Source organism: Coturnix japonica, chromosome 8 (genome assembly GCF_054131305.1).
Source record: "Coturnix japonica strain WE chromosome 8, WE-NBRP24, whole genome shotgun sequence".
NCBI classification, from domain to species: Eukaryota; Metazoa; Chordata; class Aves; order Galliformes; family Phasianidae; genus Coturnix; species Coturnix japonica.
The window spans coordinates 24,637,438-24,650,691 of NC_140670.1; the positions used below are offsets into that span (position 1 = coordinate 24,637,438).

General features: G+C 43.3%; 1 protein-coding gene across 1 annotated transcript; it reads right to left on the minus strand.

The window, feature by feature from the left end:
• Nucleotides 1–1,714: 1,714 nt before the first annotated feature.
• Nucleotides 1,715–10,023, minus strand: SMNDC1 (survival motor neuron domain containing 1). Its single transcript, XM_015867161.3, has 6 exons — nt 9,923–10,023; nt 9,554–9,673; nt 6,496–6,638; nt 5,267–5,428; nt 4,184–4,337; nt 1,715–3,456 (listed from the first exon to the last, which is right to left on the minus strand). Exons 2-6 carry the CDS (start codon nt 9,671–9,673, stop codon nt 3,319–3,321), a joined length of 717 nt encoding a protein of 238 aa, XP_015722647.1. The 5' UTR covers nt 9,923–10,023; the 3' UTR covers nt 1,715–3,318.
• Between the last annotated feature and the right edge of the window lie 3,231 nt (nt 10,024–13,254).

Consider the following 13,254-nt stretch of genomic DNA (forward strand, 5'->3'; position numbering starts at 1 on the left):
TTCAGCTTAGAAAGATCGTTCCTTTACAACAGGAAATAGAATGCTTTTGTTTAGCTGCATTCACTGAAACTTCAGAACCTCTGAAGTCAAGAGAAGCTGTTTAATCAGTCAGGTCATATGTAGCCAGCTTGGCTGTATGGCATGGATGTTTACCACGCTGGTGATGCAAACATCTCTGTCTCTTTTGCAGTGTGATTTAAATGAAGCTTTTTAATGAGCAGATAAAGACTGAATAAGTAGTGCAACGCAGAGAGCACTGCCCACCTGCACAGTAGTTCTTTCCTTGGGCCTGACCCAAGAACATTTTCACTAATCCTATTCTTCATATAACTATTGCAAAAGACACAAGGTGGTGGTGTTACAAAATACTGCCAACTCAGGCTGGTAGAGGAAGTGTAGAAACTTACCATCTTTTTGCCTTCTAAGCTTCTCCTATGTTGAATTGTAATTGCTTAAGTTCAGATTCCTTCTTTGTATTTACAAACAGCTCGGAAACCAAACAGCTCCAGAAATAAGTGCACCAACAGTCACAGTGGATTGCCATGACCATGAAACTTGCAGTGGTCAGTATAAATCCTCTCTTACTTCTTTATATTGAACATACTGAGCTGCTGGTAAAAATCAGTAATTACCTCTTTAACTGAATGAATGGCAACATTCACAGCATTTAAAACTGTTACTCTTAAGACTGCTCTGAATGCTGGCATTAAGAGTCTCAGATTTATACTGTCTTAATGTCCTCAGCAGATTACAGTCTGTACAGGACTGAAACTGTTCTGGATAAACTTTTCTGGAGCAAGAGATGGAGCTCCTGTAGTGTTAGTCTTGGGCAGTTAAGAAACAAATATGTATGCTGACATATTCTTCCATGTCTCTACCATGGCATCTCTCGCTGTCTTTGCAGTAGTGTCTGTGTTCGGAATTGCTAGCACAGGGGTAGGTGCTTATTCTGCTCGCTGAGAGGCTGGGTGTCAAAAACCACTTCAGGTCACTTCAGCTTTTGTAGAGTAAGGAGCTTTTTTTTTGGCATTGCTGGTTTTGAAAGCCAGGCTGCTGAGCAGTGACTCCATGCTGCAGAATGAGGGAACAGTCACGGAGCCTAATTTTACAAGGAACAGCTGTGGGCAAGATAGCAGCCTTAGGTTTTGTATTGATGTTGTTTATTTGTTTCAACAAGTGGTCTGAAAGCTGCTCTCTGATAGACAGTTCCCACAAAGGCATACAAGCCTTCCCTTAAAGTTCTACTTCAGTGCTTTTTTTGTAACCTTGAGAAAGTGCTCCTTCTATGTAGTGAAAGCAGATAGAACCTCCTATCACAGCCACCTGTAACAGACAACAGGCGGCTTTCCTCAAGGAGATATAAGTGCTGCAGGACTGTTACCAATGGCGTAGCTGAGACAGGGTCTTTAAGGTGCAGGTGCAGTGCAGACTCCCTCTCCAAAAAGCAGTGGGCCCTTCCCTCACATTGTTTTAGTGTAAATGAGAGTTTTTCTAGGCAGAAGAAAGTTTACACCTACCCCCAGCTGGTAGCAAAGGAAACGAATTAAGATCTACTTGATTTTGCATTGCTAGTGACATACCTCCAATTCACTTTTGAGTATTGTGTTCTCTATGCCCATCGCTCCTGTGTAGCATCAGCAGATTCTTTACTTCTCTCCATCCTCATTTACTATGCCCAAGCCACACGTACATTATGTTCACTTTGACAGATATATCCAGCAGATTTTAAACACTTTATTTAATAAAAGTTAAACATACAAAACTGAAATTAACACACTTTGTATTCATAAAAATCACCTTCTCCCATTATAGGGAAAACTTCTTTCTATGCATGGATTCTAAACTACCAGTTGTAGAGTTTAGCTTGAGTTGTGACTCAGGTAACTGATGGACATCTCCACCAATCAGTGCATCAACAATTGCTGACGTGACCTGATCTAGGTAACAAATTACAAAATGAGCTACATTAACATAATATACAGGGAAATAACGGTCAGGGTTAATGAACAAGACGCACCCTTTAATCATTTAATGGGGGAAAACAGCTGATGTACTCTTGTCCATTAACTCAGCCCTAGGTTTTACAAAAATAATATCTACATTGTATACAGGGCTACCCATTAAGTTCTTTGAACACGTTACGGATTCAGAGATGGCACCGCTACCATAAGTGGGAGACAAATAACAGAAGAAAGGCAAATCACATGAAATACAAAAAAGCAAGAGCTTTTACACGTGGCTTCCTGAATAGAACTGAAGGGGCTCAGCAGCACTGTAATACAGCTGAAGTTACAATGAACACTAGGGCCAGTCAGTTATTTACGGACAGAATCTCGAGACTAACCTTCACTCGCTCACAACTAAGTGGGATCTAGGCATTCATACCTGCTATGCTTCAGTACTACTCGACAAGATGGAGGCAGCCCAGACACAAGATGTTACCGTCTGCTCAAAGTCTGTGACCATACCATCAAAACTCTTAAGTTTGAAAACTGCAAGAGGGGAGGTGATGACATTTCCAAAGCATAACCATCTACAGTTCTCCCACCTCTAATCCCTGGGGCATTGCTTTAAGTACAGTTCTGTTCTTCAGAACTGCAGTCTCTTCCTATGTTGTTCTGGTTACATTTCAATAACTTCCTGTTAAAATTTAGTGACTATTAGAGAAAAAAAAAACATTTCTACTTAACTTTTAGAACAGGAAATTTGGACTGGAATTAAAGTCGGATTTATTGTTTCTAGCACATGAATCATACTTAGTTATAACAACCACAACAGCCCTGTTCTGCCCTCATTCACAGCTGTACAAATCTGTCTGCAGGGAGTAATTTAGAACCTCCCTTATAATTCCACATGACTTACATGCTACAATGGAATCTTCCTCCCAGTGCTGCAGCAGCTCTGTAACACTGAGACCAGCAGACAGCACTGTGACTACAGAAATGAGGGAGGCTTTTAGAGGTGCCATTTTTATACCACCACTTTTTGTAAGGAAAAAGAAAACTTTAGTATCCATACAAATGGAAGATTGTGGAGCTCAAACTTCCAGATAACTACTGCTTTTAGCACAAAAGGCAGCAGCAGTTCATGAAAGCGTTTAACCGCAGAATATATTTTAATGCGACTACCAAAAAATATGATGAGGGGAGTCAAATCAATAGTTGGAAATTTAAGGCTCATATCAGCTGAAGCCAAAGTAATGGTGACCAAAAGGGACTAATTGCTATGTGCCAACAAATAATTTACTTTTAGAAAAATATAATGATAAAAAGATAAGTGAAAAGCCCTGCAGAGATGAAGTTCGACCTTTTTCCCCTGCTACTGAGGCATCAAATGCCTGACGTTATATTTAGAGGTATCTTGATACTGTGTCATAGGTTTGTCTGCAATTCCACACGTTCCAACTCCAACTTTGCCGGTAACACTCTCTGGGGAAGCAAAAATACTCCGCTTTACCTGCAAATGAAACAGAAAATGGCATTTCTGAATGATAACTGATTCACTTTTAGAAATGGGCAACCATTACTATTTGTAGCGTTTCAGAATCCTCAACTTCCTACTCTACAAGCAACCATGCTGAACAAAGGCTAACTCACCTCTGACTTTATTAGCAGTTGGGGCTGGGCTGGGATGTGCTGGATGTGATCTTTGCCCCTGCAGCCTCAGATGAAGCCAATAGTGAATACAATTCACAAGGGATCACCTTATGAGGAAGGTAAGTGCTCCATTGTAATGGGGAATTCAGATTTAGCACCATGTATAGCAGCTCTCCTGGTTGAGCCATGACATAAATTTAAGCAAAGCTTCAGGATGTCCTTGCTAACTTGTTTTTTTGCAATGTGCTTACTAGTCCACAGCAATTACTTGCTACCATGTGTGCTGCATCATAAACATAAGAGGACTTTGGTTGGTTTAGATAGGCCTCGGGACCTTAACTCCAACAAATGCTGCATTGCAGCTCAGAGTGAACCCAGCTCTTTGATGCAAGTGCAGCCTCATATGAACACCCCAAAGTCAACCAGTGCAAAACTAGGCCTTAAAAGTACAAAATTGCCAACTGCACATTTCAAGTAAGTCACATGTGAACAAACTACCTTTAAAAACATCTTCTTCCCCTCTCCCAAATTACTGCATAGAATTCTCTATCTTTAACTGTTCACATATAGACAAAAAGAGGACAAACCTGGCCTTTTTTGTTTTTAGAGTATGCTCTGTTGTTGAACTGTTGCCATTTGACTTTCTGGTCCTCTCGTTCCTGTTCAAGTTCTTTAATTCTCTGAGCTTTTTTCAAAGCTTTTTTCTTTTTATACTCCCGTTGCTGAGCTATCATCTCTTTTCTGGAAGAAAGGGAAAAAAAAAGAGATCCTTTAGGTTTGTGTCTCTGTCTTTATATCTGTAGAGTATCCTGTAAGAAACTAAAACCTCTCTTAAGAGAAGGGCACACACAACAGTTTTTCTTAAGTAACATATAACAAAGCTTTTAAATGATGTCAGATCCTGGGAGGAAAAAATTCTCTCCATGCTGAAGTGTTAACAACGCTCCCTCCTTTCTGTATTTGGGGCATAACAATAATGACCACCTGATTAAGATGACACCAAAATTTAACTGGCTTATTTTGAGTGAAAAGTCAGAACTTCTCTGAAGGATTAAAGCACTTGTGCTAACTAGTATTGGGCAGGGTTGGAAGGAAAGGAGCACAAGTTACTTTATTGAAAATAAGTTCACATATAAATCTATGCCAAAACAGTGTCCCTCAGAGTGACCCCATAGGGTTCAAGTTCTGAAGCTGTGCTCCCTTCTTTTGTTCCCAAAGATTTTCAAACCTGGAAAATACCTTTAATACTTGTATTTGTTAGGCAAAGTAGGCTACTGAGTAAAGCACATCTCCCCAGTGATGGGATCAACAGAGAGACAGAGGCAGGAACTTTGCAGTGATGAGTGCATTGAGTTGTGAGCCAGGTAACAAATCATAGAGCAGCCTGCAGTGGACCTGGGCTGTTGCCTATCCACATACATATCTGGGATCTTGAGATAGCATAATCTGAGTAGAACAGTCTTGTGTTATCTTACCAGGATATGTGATATACAGTGCCAGCCTCAATAATCTGCTGAACACTGTATGCCACGTTGATTTATGATCTTTTCTAACAAATACATGAATATATTGGTGAAAAAAATTCTAAGGTTCTACATTAGCCAGTTCTCATAGCTGGGGGGAGAGGGGAAGCAAAGTAGCTTTCAGACTTAGGCCTGTATATTACTTACTTGGACATGGGCTTGTTGCCACTGTCCTCTTTTGCTTTTCTTCCCTCTTCCACAGGCTTGAGGTTGAACAGCGGTGTAACTTCAGCATTCCCATATCCAGCAAAAGTGACTGCAGCTGTTCCATTCTCCTCATCTATTTCTTCAATCTCAGCTTCATAACACCTGTAAAGATATCATGGCTGTAAGCATGTGAGTAAAGGTTTAATACTCAGCCCATCAACATCTACACTGTCAGCCAGCTAATGGCATTAAGCAAAAATAACTTGTAAATATCAGCCTTCATTTTCAGGAGCAACACAAACCACACCAAAAGCTGCTTCTTAAGGCCAAAAGGACACAAGTACAAAGATTAGGTTCTGTTGTATTTGACCTTAAGCATCAGGAAGCAATGGTCGCAGCAGTTATCAAGACTAACAACTAATGCTTGGGCAACCTAATCGGAAATCTTGATTTTGTTTCTAATTCTGGTCACGGGACTGGAAAAAGCCCCAATAAGATACAGCATTCAACCAGTACAGGCTTCAGGGAACTTAGTGAGAAGCTTTGGAACACGGTAGCTCATGACTATAAAGATTTGGTCCCATCTTCTTCCATATGAAGAAGAGTCAAGAAAACCTCAGTTTTTTTGTTATATTTCTTCTCTAACACGTATAAATTATGTTTTGGAAATTAGGAAGTCAGAATAAACTGGTTTGGTTCCCAGAAGTTCAAACACTCGCGCAGTGGAGACTAAATCCCCAAATCCTACAGCTGCTTTACAGTCACTTCTTTCACAGCCAGAAAATAACACTTTCAATTAAGAACTAATTTCCAATTACTCACACAAATTGAGATACAGCAAACATTTTCTCTTGATAGTGATCAATTACAAATACATGAATACGATATTGGGAATCATATCGCCTGAAACCTTTATGAAACACTGCCATAAAACCCATTAATGAAAGTCTGCCATTTATTACATTAATAAATGGTCACTTACCAACGCTACTCTGCTTGTATAAGGTTAGTAACAAACAGGGCATTTCTAGGAAATGACCCCACAGCTCTTTGCTTTTTATCTACAGTGCTGATCTTTATTTAAGGGTACCACGAGAGCTACTTTTGTAGTTCTTTCCTTCCCAGTTTCTTTTTGCTTCTTGGTCGCCCTAGGGGCAGTGCAAGCTGAATGAAAGTCTCTTACCATGGAACTATTTCACGTAACGGTTAGAGAAGTTTTCTACACTTACTGTCCATCTTCACTCCATATTGCCATACACCTATCTCCAACCTTCCAGGAGTGACTGGGAAGAGCAGAAGCAGAACTGTCAGAACTTGCAAGAGTTTCCGAAGGTTGCGTAGAAAGGAGATCTTTGGTCAGTTCTATCACTTCCTACAGGAGACAGAAATAACACAAGGAATAATTTCTCAAGTCCTGTTGCCATCAGCATTTTAGAATACATTCACTGCACACCTACATAAAGGAGCTGTGGGCTTCACTGTAACTCAGTAAAGACCCCCAGTAGTTACTTCCATCCCTTCCACACTGGGACTAGCTGACTATATATAAGATAGTCATCTACAAAATGCACGGCTATAATTGCAGCAAGTCAAAGTAATCAAACACTTCTCAGTTTATTAAAAAATAGGTGGATTGGCCAAACTGATGCACTTGAAGCCATTGTGGAAGAGTGCTTTCTAGGACTGACGCTCAGTAAAGCCCCTCTCTTTTCCAAAAAGCATTCAGATGCATATTAAAGAAAACAATTGCTTTAAGTCATTTTAGGTGTTCTTTTTTCTCCACACTCAGTGACCTCAAGATTTCAGGTCAAGCGTTCCCTTACTAATCCAGCAAGTTTCTGGTTGGTTTTAGTTTGTGTGCTTAACAAATTTCTCCAATTCCTTTAAACCCTATTCATTTAGATAGGAGCACGCAGCCAGCCCTCTCCTCAAACCTTCCTCCCCATGTTATATCCCTATTCCTCAACACTGAGACCACTGATTTCAACTAGAACTAGTCCAACTGTGGACTTAAGACTTGCTGAGGGAATGGTGGTGAAGAAGCTATTCTTCATTCCTCAGGAACAAAGAAGACTGTAAGCAGTTCCCAGATAGCAGGTTAATGCAATGTACCCTTCTGTGCGCTTTTATCCAATAACCTGTACAACCAGAATGAATGTCCTGTTTGTTTGTAGTGGTTGTTACTGTATTAATTTGTCAGCACCTTTCTAACAGAAGCTCCGTTCTCTGTTTTAAGGACTTGCTTGTTTCTAAATTGAACAGTAATCACAATGGGTAGCGACTATAAGCACAGTGACATGCTGAAAACTATTTCTATTTAACTTTGGTCTCTATCTTCTGTAACATTACAGCTGAACTAGAACAGACTCTGAGGCTACCCAGTTTGAGAGCTCTTCAGAAAACACAATATCTGCATAATTTTTCCTTCCAGGTGAGAAATCCCAAACCAGCCATCAACATACAGCTGTATGTTGTCTGAAAATCGAGAGGCTTTGAAATGGGTGCCATCTCAGCATGTCAAATGCATGTAAATGGAGTACCAGCATTTCTGCTGTGCGTGCTACCAGCGTGACACAGAAGTGTTGACATGTTCTCATCACGTTCATCGGTGGTTTATTACAGAACTCCAAATGGGAGTAGCTGAAAACCAGTCTACCAGCAATTCTTCAAATCCGATGAAGTCATTTAAACAACAAGCAACAAACAGCAAACTTTTGGTACAAATCTTCCTGAGATCGTTCTGTAGCAATCTTTAAGGGAGCAGCTTATTCAATGAACATCTCTGCACAAGAGACACCACAGCAGCTTAGTCCAGGAGCTGAACTGAGCAGTGGGACGGGCTGCTGTGTCTGTGTGGCATGGGAGTGTGACCTGCAGGGAACTCCAGTGAGAGTCTGTCAGGGTTTTTCCTCACCAACTGCTCTCTAAAAAACTCAGGCAGAACTTTCTATTCCATCTCCAACTACAGAAGGTGATGGCTGCCATCAGTTCTACCTCGCACAAAGCACAGAGTTCGTTGCTTTGCTGTATGGACAGTGTCCAAAGAAGCCCTTCAGTGGAACAAAAGGCAAAGAGCAAAGCATTTGTAAAAGTTTCTTGTTGTATTTATTTTAATCCCGTTCATCAGGAATAGGCTCAGTATACAAAATGCAGCAGTGCATCTCTATGTTAAATGTAAGAGGATCTTTCAGCTTCACATTAAGTCTGAACAAAAGAAAAGCTCCATAGTCAGGACAGAACGCACTGAACCCACGTTTACAATCATTAGGTTGACATGTTAAGTCTGCAAAACATTGTCTACGTCATTTGCAAGGTGGAACATATGAATAGCAAACCTTTTGGGGACGACAGTGTAAACATCTTCCCCATTCTGTGCAGAAAGCTTTTATTAAAAAGTTTGCAAGTTGTCCTTTCACATCAATGATCTCAAAGCCGAGGTCGGGCTGGTATCGGAAATATCCCATATGGGTTTGGCTGTGCATTTTAAAAATATAAACATATACACATGCTTTTAACAGTGTACAGCAAAGGACATTCAGATGATTTATTAAGAGCCCTGTGGGCACCAAGCTTTTATCATTTAAAAGGAATTCTAAAGATCACTGACTGTGTCAAAGCAATCCACAGCAGAAAGGAGGCAGCATCCTGCACTCTCACGTGAGATTTGAACAGTGCTGTTTTCTTCTATGCCAGTGTAACTTTCTATACACAAGAATCTAAGAGCCCTATTATCAATTTAAAATTAGCCGCTGGTCTTCCTGGCACTGAACAGTACCTGAAGCACAGAACTGGTCTGAGCTTTTTACAGGTAGTGTTTGCAGGTAGCAAATGAAGGACACATCTGTCTTCCTTTCTTACATAAGTCTCAGCACAACAGAGGATTAGATGTACAAGGGATGCAGAAACAGACTGAAGTTTATATCATTGCACGTAATGAATACACGGATCCTTGAACAAGGATTTGACAACAGGAACAGGCAGAATGGAGCACTGTTAAGCCACCCATTAGGCTTCAGCACGTACACCTTGACTAGATCAGGTTGCCCAGGGCCCCGTCCAACCTGGCCTTGAACACCTCCAAGGACGGGGCATCCACAACCTCCCTGGGCAGCCTGTTCCAGGGCCCAACCACTCTCCTAGTGAAGAACTTCCCCCTAACATCCCTAACTCCCGGGATTCGAGTCTCTGTGCTGCAGAGCGGCACTTCTACCACAGACAGCTGCCACACAGACATCAAGGAAAGGTGAAAAAACCCCAAACACCCTCAGGCCGCTCCCACTGCCTCACCTGCAAGTCCTTCTTTAGCTTCAGCAAGTCCTCGTTGTCAGCGTTCCCAGACAAGGCCGCCTCGACCTGCTGCAGCTGGGCCTTGTAGCTGGCCAACTGCTTGGCCAGGTCTTCCGACATCTGCGGGGAACACACAGCTCAGCACAATAATAACAGCGGGCACGGAGCTCCTTCACCTGCACTGAGAGCTGCACAACAACGGCAGCCTGCGGCGTAACGAGCCCGATCCCTCCCCTTCCCAAGGCCCGGCCGTGCGGGGAGGCAGGGCCGTAACACTAGGCCTAGGCCCAGGCCCGAGCGCGGGCTGCCTCCCGGCGGGTAGCGAGAGGCAGCGGGGCGGTATAGAGGGACCGAGCGGCCGCTACTCACCTCGGCGGGCGCTGTGGGGCCCGAGGGCCGGGCCGGGCCGCCGCGCTGGAGCCGTGGGGCCGGTACCGCCTGATGGCCGGAGCTGCGGGCCGCGCTACGGGACGGGAAGTGGGAGGAGCCGGCGGACAACGCGCCGGGCATCGCGAGATGAGAGAGCGGCGCTGAGCGGCACGGCTCGGTGATGGCCGGTAGGGGGCGATGCTGCTGCGCACACAATAGACTTACTCTATTTTCCTATAGTTCTATTTTTTACTCCCAGGAGGGGAGTAAACTCTTGGAAAGGGCTGACAATAGCAGGACACGGGGAAATGGTTTTAAGTTAAAAGAGGGAAGATTTAGGTTGGATGTCAGGGGGAAGTTCTTCACTAGCAGAGTGGTTAGGGCCTGGAACAGGCTGCCCAGGGAGGTTGTGGATGCCCCGTCCTTGGAGGTGTTCAAGACCAGGTTGGACGGGGCCCTGGGCAACCTGATCTAGTAAAGGTGTATGTTTGGTGGCCCTGCCAGGCAGGGGGGTTGGAACTACATGATCCTTGAGGTCCCTTCCAACCCGGTCATTCTGTGATTCTGTAACAAATTAACCTCTCATGCTTTCTATTTATTTTGTGTAACAGTTTATTATTGTAGGTAGAGCCATCCAGTTTGCCCATAGATACAGTTCTGTGATATTTCATGGCATTGCTGTTGTTGCTCCATTAAATTACAAGGTTGGAGTTTCCATTCTCTCTCCATTCCAAATCATGGACTCAGAGTTTCACACAGTTTGGCTCTTGTTTGTTTGTTTGTTTTTGCCATTACAGCTCCTGAATCTTGGCCTAATTCTTGCTGTTTGAAATACCTGTTCTTACAGGAGTTTGTTTGTGAAGTGAATTTAGGTTCTGAACATAATTAAACTCCCTGTAACCCCGGTACCCGACCTGAGGTATGGCGCTAAGCGGAGAAACAGAGAGTTCTGACATGTTCTGTACTGTGAGTGATTACTGTAATTATCCCCCATCAGTGAAAAGGCCCAGTGACTCAAAGTGAGGGGGAGAGGTGAATCAGAATTGAATGAGGATGAAGAGACAGGGCGGAGCATCGTGGAGATAAGAAGAAAAGGTCAGTATTAGGGAGAAGTGACAGAAAGCCTGCACTCATTGGGGCATCACCTGCTCCAGAGGAGCCTGAGGTTCTGAGTTTTCTGTTCACCTACTGTTGGCAGCTTTGTGAATCCTGACAAAATGGTGTCTCCCATAGGAAATCCCAACCTGCCAGCACACAGCTGGTCTGTTCAATGGGTCTGTGTCAGGATACACAACTGGCAGATTGTCAGGTGGTTTTTCAGCTCAACGTGTGCCTCCAGCATGGAGGAATATGCCACGTCAAGGCATGGCTTCTCTCTGCGAGGCACTCTGTGTCAGCGAGTGTGTTGGTGCTGATTGCCTGGGGCCTGGAGATGCTGGTTCTGCAGCTCAGGGTGCTGGGTAGGCTGCGGCCGAGATTGCCTCTGTTCACACGAGGCTTGGATGACAGCAAAGCTGAGAAGATGATGGGAGGCTGGAAATAGAGAGCAAGGGCCAGAGCAGTGGGTAGAAGAGCCTGGGAGGATTAGAGGAGCCTGAAGCAGTGAGCCAGCAGCGTGGGAGGGTTGGGAAGCAGGAACTCGAGGTTAACATGGGAACAGCGTAGGGGTGCTTTGTGTTTGTGTGTGGGGAGAGACCTGGGAAGCACGGAACAAGGAGTGCTGCTGTGTTGAATGGAGGGGTTGGGTGGGGGGAGGAGGCAAAAGCCTGGCATCTATCACAGCAGCTCCACTGAGTGCCAGCACCCCCTGCTCTGCACTGGCACCTGACAGCAGTGCCCCCACAGCTCTGTCTGTGCTGCACATTGTGTTGTGAGAATTAGTATGAAGCGAGCACCTGAAATCCCAGCATGAACCTCGCCTACGTGTCTGTAGTTTGACCACTTCTGCTTGTGTGTTAGGCTATGGTCTTTAATTACATTATCAGATGCCTTCATCCTCTTCCTCTTAATCTCTGTTCCATTCAGCTCACAGGATTTGCAGCAATCGATGATGTGTAGTTAAAATAGATTGTAGTTTTTAAGTTCTGCTTCTCTTTTTGTTGCATTTTAAAGGAAAGTGAGATGAGAGAAAATGAGGTTTGCAAGAGGGCAACAGAACACCACTATAGAGATGTGAGTTTAGTTTCCTGTGTGGGAATATCTGAGCTCTGTGAATGATGTGGACTTGTGTACAGAAAAAGGAAAGCTGAGAGTGTAAATGTAGAGCAAATTCCACCATGGGACTTGACACTGGAAACTGGTTGAAGTAACTCATTTTCAGCTGGAGGCACTTCTGCTGCCAGTGGGGCATCATTGGGTCGCCTTCAGGAACTCTGTACATTCCTGGTTATGAAGGATCATAACGTCTTGACCTGCAGCTGTTACCATTCCTGATCAGTGTTCCTTAAGCCATATTGGGAAGTTGTTTTGGCTCATCAAAAACGGAATGAAGTCATTTGAGATGGGGTGATTTACTTGTGAAGAGGGTACTATTCTTTTGATGTCTCTTATAACGTTAATGAGATCAGAACTTTAATTAGTGCCTCAGACACCTTTGGTTATTTGTATTTTCTGTCCTCCAGTAGAAAAAGGGATGATGAAGTTACTTTATATTATGGAAATTAATATTTAAACAATGCTGAGATGCAATACTGATGAGGACCGATGGAAGGCAGTAAGAAAAGGAAGAATTTCCTCTTTCAAATAGAATTTGAGGAGTCCTTAGCAAAGACTTTATCTGAAAGAAGAGGTGGAAATGGTGAAGTTATTCTGGCAGGTTCTGCTGATATTGAACCAGGTTGTGAATGAAAGACTACTGAAATCTACTTTGTCATGCCATGTTTTAGTTCCAGCTGTGAGCCTTAAAGTTGCCCATAGTCAACATTTCTAGGGGTGAACAATGCTAGGGTTATTTTTGCTGTTTACATTGCACATGAGCCTCTAGAGAAACGTTGGCACTACTATAGTGGTATATGGACCCATGTGCTTTCTTCACCAACATGAACATGTATGGTCTGCATAAAATCCCAAATATACACATCCCTGTTCCAAACTCTTCCATCATTCCTTTTACTGACAGACTTTGAGACACGTTCTCCTAAGTGAGAGAATTCCTGAAGTATGCCTATAGCGGCGAGATGTGGCAACAGCCCATCTTGTTGCAAGAATGGACTTGTTAAATATTCCCTTCTACATCGTGTTAGTCACTTCTTGAGCCTCAAGGCTGCTTTCATGTGGTTTAACATCCTGTTCTTGGTAATGTTGTCTTACACCTGATGCAATGCTTAGGGAAG

Coding starts and splice junctions, on each gene's coding strand:
- SMNDC1 (XM_015867161.3), bottom strand. CDS start 9,673: ATGTCGGAAGACCTGGCCAAGCAGTTGGCCAGCTACAAGGCCCAGCTG. Junction 6,639..9,553: donor AGCTAAAGAAGGACTTGCAG/GTGAGGCAGTGG, acceptor TGTCTCCTGTAG/GAAGTGATAGAACTGACCAA. Junction 3,457..4,183: donor CTAAAAACAAAAAAGGCCAG/GTTTGTCCTCTT, acceptor TTTCATTTGCAG/GTAAAGCGGAGTATTTTTGC.